The sequence below is a fragment of the Parasteatoda tepidariorum genome, chromosome X1 (assembly GCF_043381705.1).
Source record: "Parasteatoda tepidariorum isolate YZ-2023 chromosome X1, CAS_Ptep_4.0, whole genome shotgun sequence".
Classification (NCBI taxonomy): Eukaryota; Metazoa; Arthropoda; class Arachnida; order Araneae; family Theridiidae; genus Parasteatoda; species Parasteatoda tepidariorum.
In genome coordinates, this window is record NC_092214.1 from 25796695 (window position 1) to 25820722 (window position 24028).

At 27.1% G+C, this 24028-nt stretch overlaps 1 protein-coding gene across 1 annotated transcript in view; it reads left to right on the forward strand.

Moving 5' to 3' along the window:
• Positions 1–24028, forward strand: part of LOC107456705 (glycine receptor subunit alphaZ1-like) — a 149813-nt gene that overhangs the window by 116967 nt on the left and 8818 nt on the right. Inside the window, exons 6-8 of the mRNA XM_016074642.4 lie at positions 9313–9447; positions 10761–11134; positions 13446–13481. Coding sequence (XP_015930128.1) covers positions 9313–9447; positions 10761–11134; positions 13446–13481 — 545 coding nt within the window. The remainder of the gene's footprint in view (positions 1–9312; positions 9448–10760; positions 11135–13445; positions 13482–24028) is intronic.

Here is a 24028-nt window from a genome sequence, read left to right on the forward strand (position 1 = left end):
AGATTGCATCGAGTAATTAAATTTGAATCTCTCTTCCACTGGTCAAATAAAAGATATGTTTAATTTCGTTTTCCTAACTGACTTGTATTGATGAGCAAAAGGATCCGAGCTTTATTATAATGAATTTAGATATTTTATTATTATGGATATCATAAAGCCGCAAGCAACCATAGAAATGTAACTGAAATTCAATTAAAAATACTTTTACTTCATACAATTATTTAATACTTTTATTTTACACTATGATCAAGGGGATTATGCTAACATCATTATCATCCTTATTCGCGTATTTTTAATCTTTTCTTTTCTTCCCCTTCATAACATATAATCGATAACTTAAACCATTGAGAAGAATTTTTTTTTTAAATTTTAAATGAAATTGTACATAATAAACTTCTTAGCACAGATAAGCATAAATCAACACATTCATATTATTCAGAAGTTATAAATAACTACTATTGTGCTGCCATCTGCTGATGATAAGAGAGAATCAACGTCTGTGATATGGTGAATAAGATAACTATTTTTTTAAAGGAAAATGTCATAATCGGAACAAATATTCCGAAACTTTAAAATTTTAAAAAGAATTATGCCTTTAAAAATTTAATTATTTAGATAATTATACATGGAAATATATCAGTTGTATAAATGCCCCATATGTCATAAAGTAGTCAGGCTATATATTAAAAATTATAACTAAAGACGGGCATTTCAATTTCATATAGTTTTAAGCAATAAATCTCTTCCAAATGATCCTATTTTTTCGAAATATTCAGCAGATTATTTTATGCTTATAAAATTCTAAATTTCCTGATTTGCAAAGTTAATTGATGCAAATTATTGTGTAGTTAAAATGTTACCTCGGATCAAAATTTGCATAGATTAAGTAATATTTGTTTCAGCATAATTTCTAATATATATTTTAAAAAATGTATATGTTTTTAAATTTAATTAATAGCTTTATTTTATGGATTAAAAAAATTTTAAATTCTCTTCGTTATCTTCATATCTAAATATTGCACATTATTTTGGAAGTTCAACTCTAAACTATTTTAATTTTTGGGCAAGATCTATCTTCTCGATAGATATTATCGAAATCTAAAAACATTTAATGAATTATATTCTTTTTTAAATTTTATATTTCTTTCAAGTATCGATTGTTTTCTTTCTTTTAAAAAGGTAAGTAGAAGTTAGTTAAATTATTTACAATCTTCTTACTTACACTATTCATTTGAATTATTGTAGCCGAAATCTTTATTATCCACGACTTTTTTTTCGAGTGAAAAATTATTTAAGTGCTGTAACGACTGCTAATAATAATTTGAGAAATATATATAGTATCTTCTGTAGAAGATATTAATTCAAGAAAATTTAATTTTCATTTTATTAATAAGCATTTATATGATATAAATTAATAATAGTTAAATCGAGTAAAAAAAATGATCTTATTAAACAGAAAAAAAGCAACCGAACATCAAAATAAAGTGTTATTTAATTTTCATTTTATTAATATTATGGTATGCTATATTTTTTTGAAGGCAGGGCAAAGATATAAATTAATTATAGTTGCATCAAGTGAAAAAATTGACCTCATTGAACATAAGCAACGGAACATCAAAAGTGCTATTTTTGAAAACATAAATAAATAAAAAATCTCTTTCTTCATATCCGCGTTTGCTCAAACCGGGGAAATCTGCAGGTTAAAAATACAAAAAAAAAAGAATCGAAATTCAAAACATTTAAAATTATCAAACTAAAAAGAGCAGAAATATAAATAAATACCAACGAAGTAAATGAACAGACACTCGTTTACTGCGCATGCGCGGTTACTCTAACCGGGAATATCTTCCGCCCGTATTCACCATTGACCCTAACCCTCAGTCAGAGTTCAAAACAGGTTTTATGAGAGCAACTCTAGGTTAGAGTCCAAAATTTCATTTCNGTTAGAGTAACTCGCAGTTACGTAGACGGTGAAATGAAATTTTGGACTCTGGCCTAGAGTTGCTCTCATAAAACCTGTTTTGAGCTCTGACTGAGGGTTAGGGTTAATGGTGAATACGGGCGTGAGTCACAGACAGAAGTGTTTTCAGGGATGTGATTAACGACAATTCTAGAAAAAAGACTGATGGTACCTCAGACGAATCCAGATTATGTATATATAATATTATAAGCACCAATCATATTGAGCAACGTAATGGAGAACGTATGTCACAAACGTACGTTGGACATTGTCATGTTCACCCATCACTTGGAATGATGTTAAGGTGCGTCATTGAATACAATTGTCAATCACTACTTGTTTACATTACAGATAATTAGAACATCTACCGTTACATTGCGGACGTGATAAGGCACGTTCGGATATTTCTTCCAGGCCTAACTTATCAGCAAGAAAATATCGACAGCATGTTGTCTATTCTGTTTCGATTTTTGTTGATCCATATCATTTGCAACTGCAGTCACGTCCAGCACATTTTAACAAGCGTTGAATAATTGAAAACGCAAGATCAGTGGTTTCCAAGTTATTGTTGCATCACGATTCACCAATCAATACTGCCAATGAACTGGAACATTGGCATGAAATTGTATTACTGAGGTCCTTAAAAATGTCCTACAATGTCTGTTAAACAGTGAACAATGCGACATACATATCATGATGTACAATGAATAATGCCATTTATACCAGAAGTGGCAACTTCAGATGCTGAATTCCCAGGATTTGTACATTCTAACGTGGTATAAATTTATTTACTTTTGCTTTGTTTTTTTCCACTATGATATGTGAGTCCAATAAAATCATTCTTTCACTTACCTTGATGGCGTGGCAATTTTAATGACCAGAAATGAATTTTCAAATTAAGAAACATATTATTTAAAAACCTGGCAGAACAAAACTTCTACACAAACAGCTTACCATAACAAAATTTTAAAACACTTCGTGGTTTTTTGGAAAATTACCTATTACCTTGTACCATTAACCTTACCAACTGCACGCTTAATTTGACCCACCCTCTAGTATTTTTCTAGTATAAGTTATTTTTCACCAGATAAAATACTTAATTGATAATAGCTGAACTTAGCTTATCTTACGAATCAAGGCTAGAAATTCATTGACAATTGAGTTCTCAAATTAGTTAAAGAGTATACAGCCAGTAGATGTGTTTGGTAAAAATATTTTTGGCTTAAAATATGAACTTTTAATAATCAAACAAAAAGTTTATTTATTTCCACTTTTCTAAGATATTTATTTTAAAAAAATACAAAGAGGTACAAAGTTAATTAGTAGATATATACTCTTATAAAATTTATGTTCTATTAATTATTTCTATTATTTTTCTGACATATATATCAATCATAAAAGTAATCAAGGTTCTAATTCGAAGGGAAATTCTGATTAGAATATTATTCAAAATTTCTATCATCCCAATTATTGGTTTTCCCTCCTCAACGTCTATTCAAATTATTCTTACTTAATTAAAACTAGCATAAATTATAATTTCTGAATAATATATGCACGCATTATGGCTACGGATTACTTTAGCTTTCATTAGATTATTTACTTTTAGATGAGTCTTGAATTATTGCGTGATACTTTTTCGTATTTCAGACAGAAAGAGCACGCAAAATAATACTTAAAAGAGGATTGAAACTTCTTTAAATTTTTATACTATCCTTAAAGAAAAAGAATTACATTTCATTTTATACATTAAATTCGTTTCGTATTTGTCTGAACAAAAATGTACAAATAAGAAGTAAAATTTACTGAATTTGTGTCCAAACTTTGAAAAAAATATATATAAAACAGAAAAAAAGGAAAAATTACTACTTAAATCTATTGATAACAATTGATGACTACTTTATGCTGTGCCAATTTTTTATTACTTACAAGTTTCCTGAAATTTAAATTAAATGAAAAATTGTTACAAAAATGTAGAAAACTACCGTCATTAAAATGAATCCTCAAATTTCAAAAGAGTTGGTCCAATTTTATTGTAAATATGTGTTAAGGAAAAAAATATATAAAGCAAAAAAAAGGAAAAAATACTGCTTAAATCTATTGATAGCAATTGATGACTACTTTATGCTGTACCAATTATTTATTACTTACAAGTTTCCTGAAATTTAAATTAAATGAAAACTTTTTGTAAAAATTTTGAAAACTGCCCTCATTAAAATGAATCCTCACATTTCAAATAAGTTGGTCCAATTTTATTGTAAATATGTGTAAGATTACTACATAAAATTGGTAGTTACAAAAAACCACGACGCTATTGTGGATTTAAATCAACTCGTCTAGAAACAAAAATCGAATTTAACAGACATTTCAGAAACTTGTTAAGTACTTATAATTAAAAGTACTTGTTAAGTACTTACCAGAAATGAAGGAAAGGTGTGATATAAAAATATTACATATGAGAAATAAGGTACTTTGCATATTGCCTTAAATTCTACAATTAGTAAAGCATGGAATCATTTAGATATTTGAAAAAACGTTCGAAATTGATTCAGACACATTCGGAAAGGAAACAAACAGAAACCAAAAACTCAACAAACGTTTTCCATATTAGTATCCATAAAAGGATTGAGAAATTAATTTGCATTGCATTATATTTTAATATTCTTCGCAGTTTTTCAGATACCACAGGCTGTTTATGAATATTTTAAATAATCAAACCATACACAGTACAGTTTCTTCAGTAAAGTATTTCTGACACCAAGTATCATTCTTAATAATATTCTTCTTCAAGGTAGTTTTAATAAAGACACTTGCTGCTTTGATGAAAAAAGTATTAATACAAGTGAACACATCAAAAGTTGTTCTGCAATAATGTCTAAATTTCCAATATCTATGCTAAGCAAAAAGGAAAAGCTGTTAAAAAAAAGTAGAAACTACGTAGTCATAAAGTCTCACCAACATTTGTGCAAATAGCTTAGGTAGTTGGTTTTCTTTATAAATAAGCTGTATAAAAAAGCTGTAAAATATAAGTGAATTAAGAAAAGGATGTTTAAGGTATTGAATTCTTTTATTATTATTAAAATGCTGACAATAAAATGCAAAAAGCGTTTTTCAATAAAATCATACAATGTTAAAATTTTCATTCTAAAATTATGATAAAATAACTGGCAGCTGTCTGTCCATCCGATTAACCGTTAAGTTTACGGTAAAGAAAATTTTCTTCCTTTATGGTTTTGAAATCATTTACAAAAAGTATGGTTATAAAACCATGAATACAAAACTATACGGTTTTTTAACCATTTGAAACTAGCATTTTTCAGAAACGTTAAGAAAAAATTATGTAACTAGACATGGGAGCTCGGCTTTTAATAAGGCAATAGGCATTGGATAGTGCCGGACACTGGAAGTTCTTTATGTGCTGAAGGGAATGGAGGAAATATTGTGATGTCAACACTAGGACTCGAACTCAAGTTCTGCCAGTCATGAGATTGACAGATAAGCCGCTCGGCTATGATATGTACGCTTTTGCAAACAACTAAGTAACTTCATTAGGTCGTCTAGTTAGTGCGTCAAAATTTTGGTTGTTATACCGTATTAGGTAAAAGCAGTTAATAAACAGTTTTTCTCAAATTTAACAGTTTGACTACCATTTTATTTATGGTTATTTGACCGTTTTGATTAAATATGGTAAAATAACCATTCAATAAACTGTTATTTGCCCATTTTTTCCGAGAAATATCAAACAGTGTAGGTTATTTTTGCTTTTCAACCATAGAAAGAGTGTTTCAAATTTTAGAAATACCGAATTGAATGCATAATATTGCTCACTAAATAGATTTTCAAAAATAAGTCAATTTTTTTCATAATCATATATTTTTATTGCTGATAAATCATTTATGTTAAATTAATAAAACTTGATATTTTTTTAACCGAGAAAAAATATATATTAATTTATTTAAACTTAAAACATTATTTCTCAGCCGGAAGTTTTGTAACTGATTATTGTTCGAATTATGAACATGTACTATAAATTGCATATTGTTCGTTATTCATAAAATTTGATTTAATGTAAGAATTTTATTATTATGGTATTGTTTCATTTCATTACTACAACTTCTATGCAATATTATTATTTTATTTCAATTATTAATTTTTAATAATATTTTCACTTTTAATAAAATAATAAAATATATTAAATGAGAAGTTAAATGCTATTTTTTTTAAATCAGGCAGGGTTGGATTTTTTTTTTGAGAAAAAAAAATTTTTTAAAGTTTTTTTTATTTTTTTGAGGTTATAACTGAAAATTTTCTAACTTTTCACGAAATATTCATAAATTTATATGTAGTATATTTTTTTTGAAAAGACTCTCACACTTATTTTGTGTTCTACTACTTCAATGCCAGCTACTAAGACGTAAGTCTTTACAGTTACGACAAAAATACTCCCACATTTAAAAATATTTCCCTTGCTCAATATGAATTCTACGTTTTGGTCCTTTTTTGGTTTTTAAATTAAACTGCTAATTGTTCTAGAATATTTATATTTTTTCACTAAAATATTAGAATTCCATTATTATGGCATCATTTTAGTTTATATTTATTATTTCCATTCAATGTTTGTATCCAATTTTCATACATTATTTCATTAATGATTATCCTTTTAATAACAAACAATAAATTAGGAGTGAAAACCAAATTTCTCTCACTTGATTGGAATTGGTCAAAGTGGTTCTTTTTTTATGTTTTGACATTTCAGCTGAGCCTATGACACTATATTGAAAAACTGATTTAACGTTTGAAATGCTAGATATACTTTCCCATTCAGATTTAAGAAACTGAAATGCATTTGTTTAAAAAGAACACTTCAAACTCTTGTTTAAGGCAAATTATAATTGAAGTAAACGTATTATCTTTCTTTATTAAATACCTTTATTTAAAATATTTATTAATTTTAATGTTTTTCTTTCATTCTAATACTTCATCATTTATTTGGGTATATTAAGATTTTAATGAACAAAGCATTCGACATTTAATATATATATATATAGAAGAAATCCAATTTAAAAATTATACATATACCTTCAAGAACAACTAATAATATAAAGATAACATTCCTCTCGCTTTATTAGCAAATATGTCATGTTCTGTAATAGATAATACGCCAAAACTTGACATTTTATGGTTAAAAATTAATTTAATGCCAAATCAAAACGTGCAAAGGTTATATTTGCATTATAACATTTCCTCATATTGCATAGTATTGTGAGCTTTGCTGTTGCAATACCATTGAATCGTATTTCATGAATAAACTATGATTGTAATGTTATTCATTGATTGAATTAGCATTAATAATTCAGTTTGAAATGTATTTATTCAATTCTACTCAATAGCAGTTTAGCAATTTTCAGCTTTGTTAACATAAATTATGTATAAACTTTGATTTTGAAGGTAGGATAAATAGGAAGAATTTATTCATCAGAAGTAAACTCTAAATAAATTCTAAAAAAATATTAAATAAAGGTTTCATTTTATTCTATTTTTTTATTTTTCGGCATGCATATACATTTAAAGTCCTTCATAGTTTTTTCAACAAAAAAAATTATTGACCTTCTAGTATTTATTATGAAACGCATAATAAATACTTATGAAAGAAATTGTGCGACTCATGAAAAAATTTAAACTATAATAAAAATTATCAGCATATTCTTTTAATTTCTCACTCAGTTTTTGGCTTAAGTAACTGAAAAAAATAAATTTCTATTAATTATTGACTCTTCAGTAATCAAATCATAAATCAATGATTTTTCAATGATAAATTCCAAATAACTCATAGATGAAAGTTGATTTACATGTCAATAATCAATGCATGCAACTTGCATGTATTGCGAAAAAATTTTTTCATTAATTTTAAGCAATAAATAGCTAACAGCTCCTTGATAAAATTTCAAAACTATTCTTTAATCCTATACCATATAATAATTTAGTAACAGTTCCTTCACTTCAATTATTTGTTAGTTTATAATCATAAAATGAAACTAATAGAAATCACTAAATTACGGGTGGCTAAAAACTGCCCACTCTTTGCATCGAATGGTGGTATCTTAACAATAGCAAAAAGAACGCGGAAAGTAACAAAACAATAAAATAAATACTCATTTCCTCATTTTATCATCTTGCTTTCCTACACCATTCTGCAATATACATTTCACAACGAGCACTTCATTGGATAAGGTAGAGGCCATAAAGAATTGGCCAACAGTACGACTTAGTGGACCATAGTGGTGCAGATGTGTGTCCAAACCGACATGTCCTATGAAAATTCGAAACTGCGCCGCTGGTTCATGGTATATCCAGTCAGGAAAGTCTGAGATCTGCCCACTTAATCTTAATAGTTCTTTCTAGTAATTATAAATGAAGATTAATAACAACTTTTCTTTTTATAACCAGTAAGAGGACCGGCTTATTATATTTTATAAAGATGTTCCCTTCTTGATTAATTTGTCAGCTCTCTCATTTCCAGAAAATCTTCGGTGTTCGGGAATCGAATCCAATGAACAGCTACATTTTTGTTTCAGTGATTCCATTTTCAAATTGAGTTTTGACATTTTAAAACATAACTGAAGATCTTCGGCCGTTTCGGATATCTATCATTTCACTCGAATAAGAACTACTCAGGTCGTGCCTGTATATTCATTGTAAAATTCGTGCATAGCTTAAGAAAAAAACTATCAGATATTTTGCAAGTCCCTATAAATGCATCTAATCTAGCTGAAACAAAATCTTAAGAATCTGATTTTTTTTTCTAAAAAATTAATAACTCGACTTATGAATTAAAATTATTTTTATTTTCATGCATGAACTAAGTTATAAAATTATAATATTATTCTCTTTAACTACGCCTACTGCTACGGCATATTTTATGAACTTCCTTGATGAGTGCGTAATCACAATATCGTGCAAGTATGCTGTAACCTTCATGTGGGGCAGAATTGAATTATTTTTTTTACGAAAAGTAATCCTTTTTAAACTATATTACGCCATATTTTGCTTTAGTTTTAATTAATTGGCCCACTAAATTGAACAGCTTTTCAGTTTTTTTTAAAGGAGTTTAAAATTCTTCACGTTGATTTAATTCAATTTGACACCATATTAAGATTGCAACAAATTTGCAGAATATTATAATTCAAGATAACTTTATGGTTAAGCGTTGAATTGAGTTTTCTGAATTATAAAAATTTAATGACAAAAAACTTTTTTTCTATACTCTACGATTTTTTAATATGGTACGTTAACGCAACCACCATGATTTCAATATCGGTATAAATAATAATTTTTAAACTATGTTTAATACACAGTCTCTAAAACGACGAGTGAACTTCATTTGAAATGGTCTGAAAAAAATCCGGTGAACCTTTTTGAGAAGCTGAAACTACCCCAGTTTGAAATTAAAAATGTTACCACTTCCTTGTGCAGTGAGAAGTTTCATATTGGTGAGTAGATTACAAACAATATGTTTATATGTATTTTAATATGTTAAGAGTAAATTGTAAAAAAAATGTCAAGATAATTGTAATGAATAAGTAATTGCTCAAATTTTAAAAAAATTAATTAACTTCTAAAAATATTTATTTTTGAAGCATGTTCCAATTTAATAGCATTTTATTCAAAGTATCCTGCGAAATCAATATAAAAAATTAACGCTATATTTGCTATAATGTCTAATCTTAATTTTATTTAATTATTTTTTCCTTACATTAAACTTTATTAGTTTTATATCATTTTATTTCATATGCGCAATTAATTTCAATGCATTTTATTTTGTTTTTGTTAAACAAACGTTTAACAATTCATCATAAACTATAAACATTTAACACAATCGTTGAAGATGGGGAAAGAAGTTTAAAAACTATCACAAAGGAAAGATCCAACACACAGGTGAAGAAACGGCAATATAAACCTGCATGCAAGGGTAGATTGTGGATGTCTCAACTCCTCAGGAATATCCATACCACGGAGAGGGTGTCCTGGTGGTTATATTTTATTATTTTTGATTTGAGTTCTTTACTTTACTTTATTTTATTAGATGATTCATTTCTTGCTTGGTTCAGATAAAAAAAATCAGAAATTTTTTAATTGTTTTAATGTATTTATACAATTTCAATTTATTGCAAATATTCTATAAATAAAAGAATAAATTTATTTTATTTACTACATCATTTCTATATGGTAAAATGCATATAAACAAGTCCTATTTTTTACGAAACGTTTAACACAAACAAAAAGGGAGTCACGCAAACACATAAAGGAATATTTTACTAATAAATTAATGAAAATAAAGAAATTTTAGATCAAGTTCAAGTAATTCATATAAATTTACGTACTTTCATTTATTTTCTAAAATATAAATCATGAAACTAATAAAAAAAATTGGTATGACGTTATAACTTTTAATAAAAAATTCAACTATGAGGGGTTTAAAAACAAATTTCATATTTCTTAATTATTTTTGGTTACAAACAAACCAAATATTTTCTCTCAACCTACAAATTTAAAAAAAAAGTGGGATGCTATTCTCAACTCTGTTAAGCCTTTTTTTCTAAACTATAACTGATATTTTGTTTATTTAATCATTTTTTAGAAAAAAAAAGAGCCATACAAAAAATTGTCTATTGCACTTGTCCCCTCATACTTTTTTTAAATTAACTTAAAATTAGTTTAATTGAATTTATAACAATTGAAAAAGACTTAATAATGGTTTCAATCTTTGAATGCCATCAAATAATGCTACAAATTGTTATTTTAGGTGAATACAGTTGCTTAAAAGCAGAGTTCAACTTGCAGCGTTCAATTGGCTACCATCTTGTCCAGTCATACTTGCCAACGATATTGATAGTAGTCATTTCTTGGGTATCATTCTGGCTGGACGTTGAAGCTATTCCAGCCCGTATTACCCTTGGCGTTACTACTTTGCTGACCATTTCATCTAAGAGTTCAGGAATCCAAAGCAACTTGCCACCCGTTTCTTATGTAAAAGCTATTGACGTCTGGATGGGAGCTTGCACAACCTTTGTTTTCACTGCTTTACTGGAATTTACATTCGTAAATTACTTGTGGCGAAAAAGAGGTTCTCCTCCTCCAAACGTAAAAGTGGCTGATGAAAATATATCATTAAGAATGGTAAAAGATATTTTTTTTTTTTAATTTTACAAGTTCTGTTTTCAAAGTAAGGGCCGTTTTGTTGTGTGCCCTAATAGCTGACTCGTGCGTCGCAACGAGTGCTTGCTTCGTGTTCTGGCATATCTTGGGCACAACTGTGCTTAGTGGTGTGTGTAACCTATGTATGTGGGTAACCTAGCAGTTCGCTGTGTGGGTAACCTATCAGTTCGCTGTGTGGGTAACTTATCAGTTCGCTGTGTGGGTAACCTATCAGTTCTGTGTCTTTAAAATGCTCAAGTTTAACAAATCGCCCTCCGCGTATGAGGCACGGTTAGTGATGCGTTTCTATTCGCAAAAAGCTGATCTGCTGCATACATTAAATGGCAGATTTGTGCAGTTTACGAAGCTTCCTACTGGCATGCTGACAGAAAATTTTGCTTCTCCATGAGAATGACTCTCTCGACAGCTCAGTTCCGAGCTTTATTGGACTCTTCTGTCTGGAGAGTTTCAGACTAACCCTCAGTACCGCCCAGATCTTGCGCTAAGTGATTTTCATCCTTCCCGATGTTTCAAACATCTTTTTGGCGGCAATCAATACAACGATGCGAAATAGGTCGTGACCTCTTGGTTATCGGAACTTTTGGTAAGTTACTATGAAGAACGAATTCTAAATCTAGTTGTAAGGTATGATAAGTATTAAAGTAAACTTGGCAACTATTTTGAAGAAAAGAGAAACGTATGCCGAATCAAAAAATAAATTTGCTTCATGAACATTTTCTTTCCTTTGGTATTCCTTTATTTATTCCATTGGTTTTTACAGCCCTCATTTGAAAAACAGATCTCGTATTACTGCTAATAATATAAATTATCTAATACATGAATACATTAATTGAAAAGTGAAAACTGCCACTGTTGCATGCATCATAAAAATAACTCAAAGAGCTGAACTTAAAACAAAATTAAACCTAAATACAATAAATGAAGAGTTTCTGTAATCCAAAATAATTTAATAAAGAGTTTATAAAATTAATGTTGAATAATTTATGTAAAAATTTTATTTAATTGAAAAAGTATTAGTCTCTTACAGAACAAATCTGTTAAAAATAATTGTAAATATATAAAATTGGTAACTTTTTATTATGATTAGGGAAAATTATATAATTATATACAAGGTTATGTTAATTGATTTTGATTTTTTAATTTAATACACAGAGAGTTAAGGATTTATAACTAGTAAAATTATGTATTAATTGCATTGAAATTCAAGTTACTTACAAGCGCTTAGGGTATTTTTTTAATTTACTTTTTTTAATTTCGCATTTTAATGAAATAACTTTAAAATAAAAAACTTTAAAGGACTTTATAATGTACAAAGTAAAAAACAACAAAATACCTGAATAACCTTTTATCTAAAAGTCAACATTTTATTTACTAAGATTCAATCTTAAATATTCAAGGAATTGATCAGATTTTATTTTTTAATTGACACATACGCCATATTAGAATAAATTAAATTATGTAGTTCTATAAAATATTCAAATACATCTTGTTTGAAATATACACAAAAGCATTTTAAAAGTAAACAAAAAAATAATAGTAAATTTATAAAATAATAGTTTGAATAGTATTTTTTTTAACATTCATTTTACGAACGACAATTGGTGGAATCCAGATCTGCCAAGTAAAATTTTTATATAAAATGAAACTGACCTTAAAGTTGCATACCTATAAATAACAACCTTAAAAGGAAATGGTTAAAAACTATGAAGTGTTAGGACTAAATCCTTCGAAAGATGTTTATTCAGATGAAGTCTTAATATTTCAATTTTAAGCCTTAAAATATATCTGCACAAAATGATTGGCGATTTCAAAGTGAGTCTTTTAAATCTTTACATTTGTTTCTAAATACGCTTAACAGATCCGACTGAAAAAGAATTTACCTGATCATTATACAATAAGTTATTATAAAAGTTATTAAGATGTTAAATTTTCGGTTTTGCGCTCTGTTCACGTAATAAAGAAAAACCGACAAAACAAAACTTAGATAAATGCATTTAACAAAAAGTAAGCTGTTTAGTCATGCACGTTAGTGCAAAGGTTTGTGGAACCTAAAAACAATATAAAAAGTTTTTTTTCATTTTTTCTTTTTTTCTTTTTTTTCTATTTATTCGTTTTTTTCTGAATCTATGTAAGTGTAAGGAAGTATTGAGAAAATTAGCCATTAGAATTTCTATCAATTTTATCCTCTCTTAAATTACAATTTAACGATATAATTTTCACTAAAAAAAACAGTTTTATATACATGAATGAATCATGTTACTTTTTATTGTAGTATGAAGATAAGGAAGAATGCAATGGAACTAAGAAGGTTTGTATGATTTACATTAATCTCGTTTTTTCAACATTAATACTGTTTAATAAATTACACCCAAAACTGTATGCTTATTTTCCCGTATTAAGATCTATTTACATAACAAGCATTTCGAAATAATAAACATTGAATCTTAGCTTTAATACATGAATTTTAACTAAATGTATTTTATAGTAAATTTCAGAATCTTTAAATGAAATAAATTGGGACTATGATACTAATCATATTGTATTTAGAAACAATTAATATTAAGAAATAAATTAACAGCAAATAATTAGCAATAACTCATAAGCATAATATCAAAATCTGGGAATAAGATTTTGATACATTCAAACTATTTTTAAATAACGCATTGAGAAGAAAAAGTATGGCGAAACTACCAGAATATGGTAATATTTTCCGTAATTCTGGATTTATGGGAACATCAAGCCCTCCCAATATTTTTACCGAAGCGCTTTCGTTATAATCTCAGTGAAATTAACAATAAAATATGGTTTCATAACGTGTGACGAAATTTGGTAAATGTGGTAAAATTAGATCATTTAAACATGATATCTCAAAGCATGGCATAAAACCCATATATTCGGCTAAATTTACTTTGCTGTTTTATTTTTCTTACTAAATATGTGGCAATAAGAATCATAATTTTGTAAACCAGAATTTCATTGATAAACTCTTCCCCCAATAAATGTTTCAAATACCGAATATTTTGGCTCCATAGGCCAGAATTATGTTGTTGTTTTTTTATTACCAGAAATTTCATCACCATGAAATTTCATCAGCAATAATTTTACCGGGATTTTTTTCTCCATTGAAAAGTGCAAAATTGTCATTATTGTTTAATGTCATTTATTTTGATAGTGTTCCACAATTTGTTACATAATATGTATAACAATATTGCTTATGTATAACAGATTTCAATTAGAACCTTACAATTGTCTATAGAAAAATCTTAGTAATAATTTAATTTGAAAGATACAATATTTATAACAATAATAGGTGAGCTCTCTCTCAACAATTTTTACGAATAAATTGTTAAAGCTTCTGCCTCTTTTACTTCTACATCCAAAACTAATTATCATGAGGTTTGAAAGACAGAAATTGCCCATTCATATAATTAGACATAAAAATCAAATCGATGAACTAAGTAGTCGCTTATACCATCAACATCTAATAAATGCGGTGCTATGAAGCAGAAGCACACTGAAAGAAAACCGATACCACCTGTTACGGAAACATCTTTTCATATAGATTTCTTTATATTTTAAAGGCTGAAGCCGAAAGCTGCCAAAAAAGCATTCATATAAAAAGTTCGTCAAAATTTATTCGTGAATGCAAGGATTGGTAAAAATGGCGTTTAACCAAATTATTTTAATTAAATTAGAAATTATAATGAATATTTATGGTTTAGACTGAATTCAATTTTAATAAAATTTTATTTTCCTTAACTGTCTATTGTAGTTTTGAAAAATAAATAATTTATATCAATATATTATAATACGAAATTTATGATTACCATTATACAAATCGAATATTTAAGCATCGGTCACCCATCATAAATGTCGTGAAAACGTTTAAAATAGTTTTAAATGCTGTATCATAGCCTGTATTACAGCTTTTCATTTTTTTAAATTAACTAATATATCAAGCAGTAAAGGGGGGAAATTATACAAAAATATAATGGAATTCTGTTCCGCTAAAAAGGAAATCTTGCTCACTATTCACCATATCTCGATTGTTAAGTATTTTACCATTTTCGTTGGGACACGAGCTCTGATCTGACGCGCGAAGCAGGATGTTTTGGTCCTGTCATTACGGTCTCGTGGCTGTTTCATTGACTTTAACATCATTCCTTTTCTCGCTATTTCGGTTTTTCTCATTCAGATGAAAAATCAAATGTACTTGAAATGATGCTTATTTTTATAATTTTTATTTCATTAATATTTGGCCCCTAGCATTTAGCCTCTTTTCAAAAACTTTCGTTCTTCAAACATGGGAATTATTTGAAAAGAGTTACAAAATTGCACTTGGTGAAGGTATTTATTGAAGAAATCCTTATTTTTTTATTTATTTTCTTTCCGAGCTTAAAAATCATTACTCATTATTCCATAATTAATAATAAAATTATTTGAATAATGGAAATTTGCATTTGGACTTCATATTATAGTGAGGGAGGGAGTCCCATACCCCTTCCGCAGTTAAGTCATTGAGAGAATGGGAATAAAGGAGTTAAAAATAAAACTCAATTTTCTCCTTCCCAAACTTTAGTTTATAAATAGTTAATAATCATTTATAATCTCTTGTTTTATCATATTAAAAATAATAAATAATTAATTTAGTAAACTAAAAAAGTTTTTTTAAGGCCATTGAAAAACCACCGTGATAAAAATGTGAAAATGGTATTAATTTAATGGTAAGAATAAATCAGTTATGGAACTGATTCGGGACAGGGCTGAAATGGCAACGGTATTGAAACAGCAACTGGACTAAAACAGTGGGACCAAAATGTCGTATACCGGTGACAACGGCCTTAAAGTATTTTTACTGATGCACAGCAATCAGATTTGCCGTATTCATTTTTAAAGATGCCTTTTCCGATTTTGTGAGTCATTTATTCAACTAAAATGTTACACATTAAACCCTGCTTTCTAGGACGCAGTTTAAAAAAACATAATTCCATCTGAAACGGAATTCTTAAAAATTAAAAAAATCCCTGCAAATCATATATTGAATAACGTTATTTCTAAGTTCATATGCTGATAATGCAAAACAAAATGAAAATTGAAAACGAGAATTTAACTCTCCATGGGTGATATTTTTTGGTCTCTGTGTATATTTGTTTTTTTTTTCTGATAAAAGTTTAGACTGTGCACCTCCCTTAAATAAAATAGTTTTTTAAGCACTAGATTTCAATTGGAAATTATTTGCTAAAAGCACAAAAAATTTATATAACTCTGTATTGGAAAGATTTCCGAGTGAATAAGGTTTTCTTTTAATTCCATTCATCACTGCGCATGAAAATAGAGAAAAAACATAAAAAGTAGAGAATTCGCAATATATTTTGTTTCTTTTGCTGATTTATGTACGAATATAACAATCTACTAGAAACTGTGAATGATTGAGTTCAAATTTTTTTCTCTCTCGTTGAAATGGAATTTAATAAGAGAATTTTAAATAAAAGTTCCCTATATCCTTTTAAATTTCTTTGCAGATATTTACTAGAATTTTTTTCTGGATAATGACCGTAACAAGTTCTATTTAGTGAATTATTTTAATACTTATTATTTGTGTAAAGGGGGGTGATGCAAATATTTTTCGGTCCTGACTAATTTCGCTCATGGGGTTGCACCAGAGAAACATTTTTAAGACCATTATGAATTTACGTAATGTTTTAGAGAAGTTTCAAACCCCCCTTTTCAATGCTGTTCCTTTTTTTTCCTTTTTTTAAAGTGAAACGCGCTTGTTGTATTTTTAAATTATATAAATATAGATCCATTTTTAATAAAAACTAGAGTTTTGGAATTCAAAGTTTTACAAAAATTTATACAATAATATTAAAAGGAGCAAAATTTATGATGGAAAACTGACTATCATTGAGTTTCTAACGTTTTTCTCTTAAAGTTATTATTTATAGGCATGCAACTTTAATGTCCTTGTTTACTTCATTCTAAAAATATTGCTAGGTACTTTTTTTCGAAAGTAATTTTTAAAATTAATGTTAGAAATATTATCAAATTATTATTTTTTATGTTTAAAACGCTTTTATGTATTTTTCAAATAAAATATATTTGAGTAGTTTATAGGACTATATTATTTAATCTACTCGATGCAAGTAAGTTATTATCTTAAACATATATTGATAGTTTATCAATACATAAAAATAAAAATAATATGTATTTTAATTAAGTATGTAGATATATATTTTCTTCTCAGCCATTATGATATCAGTATACATAAATAATAGCAAATTACTCTATTAATCTTTTGCTGAGAATTACTTGCCTTCGTCTTTAATCGAATAAAATTAATGGTAATCTAATAATAAATAAGTACATACTTCCTTCTGGTTAAAAAACACTGCAAATACGTAAGTGAATAAATTGCTTCTAGTATGTTTTTGTATACATGATTTCTACTAATAAAGCAAAAAAAATTAATTGGGAATTCTCTTTTACGTCAAGGTTTAATTTGATTTTTTCGATACACTCTTTACCTACATAAAAAATAACTAAGATGGATGACTAAAACCAGAAAAAGGGTAGAATAAATCTCAGCTTCTCTTTCTTCTGAGAAATAGTGATGAAAAAGAAACACACGTTTTCTTAATGTATGTTGTATTTCTGTATGTCAATCAATATTGGATACGTTCCCAACTGTGATATTAAATTTCCTTTCACGATTTTCCAAAGCAGAACCTTATGTTTAGTGTTGTATTTAATGGAAAAAGCATATTTTAAATTTATTTGCGTTATTTCTTGTCTAAAGATACTAGAAAAAAAACACAATTTTTATTATATTCATTTTAATTTAAAAAAAGTACTTAATTTAAGAAGTTTCAATTTTTAGCCATGAAATAAAGCTTCATTTTAACAACTGTTCATTTTAATAAAGACATAAATTTATTTTAACAATTTCATACATTTGCTAATAAAATTTTATTATATTCAATTTAGCAAAATTATGTGTTTCTTAAAACAAAGGCAGTGGTACCGAATGGCAACGGCAAACAAATGACAACAGTACTGAAACATTAACTGGACCGGCGTTGCTGCCTTAAATTATTCTCACCGATGCACAGCAGTCAAATTTGCGTTTTACAATGTTATGAGTAATATACTCAACTAAAATGTTACACATTAAGCCCTGCTTTCTAGGACGCAGCTTGGGAAAACATAATTCGTTCTGAGACCGAAATAAGAAAAATTGAAATAAAAAAAGTCCTTGTAAATCATACATTAAATAGCGTTACTTCAATTTTCATATGATAACGCGGAAACGAAATAAAAATTGAAACAGAAACAAGAATTAAATTCTCCATGGGTAAGATATTTTTTGTCACTGTATTTGTTTTTTTTCTTTTCTTTTTTATAAAAATATAGGTTGCTCATCGCCTTTAAATAAAAAAGTTTTTTAAGTAATATATTTCAATTGGAAATTTTTTGCTAAAATTAAAAAATGTGTGCAATTCTGTGTTGGAAAGATCTTTCACTTTCGAGTGAATTAGGTTATTCTGAAATTCCATTCATTACTGCATATGAAAAGAGAAAAAAAATCATATAAACTGGGAATTCACAACGCATTTGGTTTCCTTTGTTAAATTATGTAAGAACATAACAATCCACTCGAAAATGTAAGCGATTGAAGTCACGTGTTTTTTTCTCTCGTTGAAATGGAATTTAATAAGAGAATTTTTAATAAAAGTTTCCTATTTTCTTTTAAAATTCTTTGTAAATATTTACAGGAATTTTTTTCCGGGTAAAGTCGCTAACAAATTCTATTTAATGAATTCTTTTGACTAATACTTATTATTTGTGTAAGGATCGGGGAAGATGTAAATATTTTTCTATCCTGACTGATTTCGCTTCACAACAAAGAAGCATTTCTGAAAGCGCATAATAAAATTACGTAACCTTTTTGAGAAGGTTCAACTCACCAACTTTCCATGTTGTTCCTTTTTTTATGAAAAGATAGATGGGAAACGCGTTTGTTGTATTCTTTAATTTTAATAATATATATATGCATTTTAATTTAACTTGGAGTTTTTGAAATCAAGATTTTACAAAAACTAATACAATAATCATACAAGGAGCAAACCTTATGCCTGAAAGTGGACCATCACTGAGTTTTTAACATTTTCCTATTAAAGTTATTATCCTTAGGCCTTTAACTTTAATAACAATATCATTTCCTATTAAAGATATTACTACATACTTTTCTATCAATGGTAATTTTTAAAATCATTATTAAAAATATTATCAAATTAGCACTTTTTTCTTTATATTTAAAATGCTTTTAAAAAATTTTCAAGCAAAATATTTTTGAATAGTTCATTTAAAGAAGATACATATAAATGTTTCAACAATTTCAGATATTGTTAATAAAATTTTATTATGTTCATTTTAGTAAAATTATGTATGTGTTAAAACAATGGTCATCAACAAAAGAAAATCAAATTCCACTAAATATTACGGATGAAAATGTTTTAAATTATTTGCATATGTGTATTTCATATCACTCATAAATAACTTGATTCATTCATCATAAGTAACTTGAGCAATTTCTTTAATCTTTATTTTTTGAAAAATGCAACTTCAATTTTATGAACATTAATTTTTATCGTTTGAATACGATAGAAGAACTACTCACATATACTCATACCCAAGTACAAGAAGAAGTTAAGAATTGTTTGAAAGGATTTATTTCACAATAAAAAACAAAATTCCAAGGATATTTTTCAAAATTATTGATAAATAAGAAATTATAGGATCCAGTTATTATTCTATCAAATTAGTTTATTTAAAGTCAAAATATCCTTTGGGCAAAGTAAATTCTTAATAATCTTGCCGCTACTGAAAAGCAACTAAATAAATTTACTTTTTACGCATGCATACTCCTTTGAGCATCTCCAAGCATACTCCTTTGAGCATGTGAGTCTTTTTTTATTCATTTATTTTAACATTTTGCCTAGTTTATAACGTGTTTGACTTCCTCAAAATCGAGGAGAAAAGAGATTAAAGAGTCTAAATTAAAACTTCGCCAAGTACCCATCTTAAAGAAATTTTGGGTTGAAGCAGCTTTTGAAAATTAACGGTACAAACTTTTCACCCCATCATTTACTTCATTAATGTTTGTGTAAATCTCCTAGTTCCTTCAATAAGGTATTTCACGATTACTTACGTAAACTGCGAACTTGATTTAAAAACAAGTGCTGTGTTTGATCAAGTTATTAAATGTGAGTTTTATTTAAATCTTAAAGCCTGTTAAATATTGAGCGAAGCAATCTTTTTTAAACATGAAACTATTGAAAGAAATACGCTTTGCCAATTATTCCAATTCCTTTATTTTAAACTTTTGAAATATTTCAACAAGGCAAATAAATACATGATAAAGCATAAAAAAATCTTTTGAAAATGTCTGCTTGAAATGTCTGTTTAAAAGACAAAATACTTTACTTCTGAAACTTTCGATTTTTTAGAAATGTCTAGCAAATTGAGAACAAACGTCAATAGAAATAAATTCATTGAAAAAAATAAACCTATTTTTGTTTGTTTTTTCTCTTTTAACATTTTGTAATATAATAAAATAACTTATTTCTTAAGCTTTCAAAAAACAAACAGGATGCTTTTCTTACGTCCTATCGTTTTAGATTTTACCGCACGGAGGTTAGAAAATAAAAAATAAACTGAGTTAATTTTTTTTATTTTTCATATTTCTGTGACACATATCAAAAACTATGCTGGAAAAAGAACATATCAAACGTAGAATTTTGAAAGCTTATTTTCTATTAAAAGAAATATACAGTAGGAAGAAAGCTCAACGCAATTTCTAGAGTTTTCATTTTGTTAAAAGAATTTCAACACCAAGCATAGAAAGAATGGTCCATTAAGCAATGGAAAAACTGAAAACCAAAAAGTGATGTTTGCTATACGAAAGAGTCGTGACTGAAGTTGCTTTGTAGTAAATAAAATTGAAAATAAATGCACTTTCTATTTCCTTCAAATGAGATTCATTTAGTATTGACAAAGAAAAAAATGTGACAATCATTGGTGTAAAAATAAATTTTTCTGAGCTGAAATATTTATAGATCATATATCAGTTTTTTAATAATATTCTGCAGCAAATTCTAAGTATAATACATAACATTCAATGCACATTATCAAATCATAAGCTAACCAAAATAAATCATAACTTCTTAAATTAACTTTTATTAAATAATAAGACTTTTTACAAAAGAATAAAAAATATATTAATTTCATACTTTGCAAACTCTAGCGTTTAGTTGCGTGTAGTGAAAAACATCAGTAGAGTAATTCCATGGCGATATATATATATTGTATATATATATATATATATATATAATTTTAGAATTTCTAACTAGTCTATTGTATAATCTTTTGTATGAAACTATGTATTCTACTACCACCAAAAACACTGCTGAATATACTTGGAATATTTTGTTGGTAGATTTGACTACCAACGGTTCGGATCCGGAGTTCGTTTAATTGTATAATTGCATTTAATGAGAAGTAACTGATAATTTTAGCTTGTAAATGTTTGGGCTTGATAATTTTAGGGCTATTCCACATCAGGAAGACAATCCCAAATTACAATTCCATATATGCTTTTGCATGAATAATGTGAATAAAATTGTCTTATCTAATCATAGCATTTAATACTAAAATAATTCAATCTTAGATACACATCTATATTAATTGTATAATTGCATTTAATGAGAAGTAACTGATAATTTTAGCTTGTAAATTTTAGGGCTTGATAATTTTAGGGCTATTCCACATCAGGAAGACAATCACAAATTACAATTCCATATATGCTTTTGTATGAATGATGTGAATAAAATTGTCTTATATAATCACAGAATTTAATACTAAAATAATTCAATCTTAGATACATATCTATACAATATTTTTGAATATTATATTCATTAACTCCATGGATTACATGACCCTTTATATTCTTCATTTAGCAATCTAAATGATCCTACTATATTTGATTCTCCAATATGGTTGCTTTCTGAACTATGGTATGACCAAATCGTATTCTAATCTCATCACTCGAATACGATACACTTTCCCCAAAAATATTGCATTTGCGGCACTGTACTCAACAGATACTTTTACTCTTCTTTGCTATTAAGGTTTGATATTGAAATGAAAGGCAATCGTTTAAATGATTGAGCTGTTACACTTTTTGAGTAGTGGACATTTAAAATAGACTGTGGTTGAGTTGTATTTTGCTAACTGAAGCGCGGATTGTTGCTTAATTAATTAATCTCGGCTGTAGTACGTACCCAGTTGCACGAAATAAAATTACTCTAGTTGACTCATTTCAGTTGCCTGACGGTTTAAGGTGAAAAAAGTAAATAAACAATTTCTCACAGTTAATAACCTGAATAATATCTCTTTTTCGTACTTAGTTGAATGTTTTGGTTGAATATATTGTTAAACATCAGTTGAATAAATTATTATTTAAAAAAATTTTTCAAAAATTTCTTATCAGTATTCTTATCGTCATTCTCCTTACGATTAACATTATCTATAAGAAAGTCTCCTCTAATTTATTTCATTAGTATGTAATTTTCTTCATAAAAGAAAGTTCAAAGTATTAACCATTGAAAACGTTTTTAAGCTTCCATTTAAATTAACAAAGCCGTTTCACTTTTGAAAAAGTTTCTAATCGTTCATGAAAATGAATATTTCAATTGCCCCATTCAATTAATTTTCGAAATAAATAAATAAGTTACCTATTTAATTCATTGTTATCTTTTGTAATCTTTTCCATTGTTAATTCTATTGTAATCCTTTTTTAAATGCAATGAATAAAAATCATGAACTTGTATAAATTTAAACTGGCGTTAGAAATGATGACAACGAAATCTTATAAACAATCTTAAAACATTAAATTAGAAAATTTAAAGTAGCTTAATATGGACAAATATTTGTATACTTTTTTTAACTTTTCTTTGATTAATAGTCGAACTTTCGTATTCGTCAAGTTATTTTTTATGGAAACAACATAAAAATAAAATGAAAACTAAAAGGAATACTTAAAGCAGTAAAGCATTAAAATGAAATCTGTGAAGACTAAAACTTTGAAACTGAAAGTAAATAAGATTTTTCAAACATAAAACACTATAAATAAAGTTGTGAGATATTTTTTATTGTTAAAATTTATAGCTCACTATCAAAGTAAAAAGGATTTCTTAAAAGTGCTACTTCTTCAAAGTTTTCTTCAAGAAAGTTTTACAATTTGATAAGATTAATATCACCAATAGTTTTTTTTACTATTTGATGTAACTTTTCGAGGTAAACTTGCTTCTGACAACTGTTTTCTTTGATATTCCAAAAATAATCATCCACTGTCATTTTTAATTACGTATCATAAATTTATAATGCTCACCTTTTAGTGAATTTTATTTATTTAATATACCTGAAAGTAATCTTCCAAAAAATCATTTATTTTTTTTATTCAACAATACATATATATCAACTTTCCATGTTGTTCCTTTTTTTATGAAAAGATAGATGGGAAACGCGTTTGTTGTATTCTTTAATTTTAATAATATATATATGCATTTTAATTTAACTTGGAGTTTTTGAAANTATATATTGATTAATTGGATTTTGCGCAAACAATACTTTAAATAAAAAAAAGCGAGCGAAAACTTTACTAAAACTTCGTAGAATTGAAATAATTTTATTCATTTGAGGGATAAATTTCGAATAAAATTGCTATTTCTAATATTTCGAAATATATAATAACTCAAAACAACACGTTTCTTTAGTATAACGTTCAAATTTTATAAG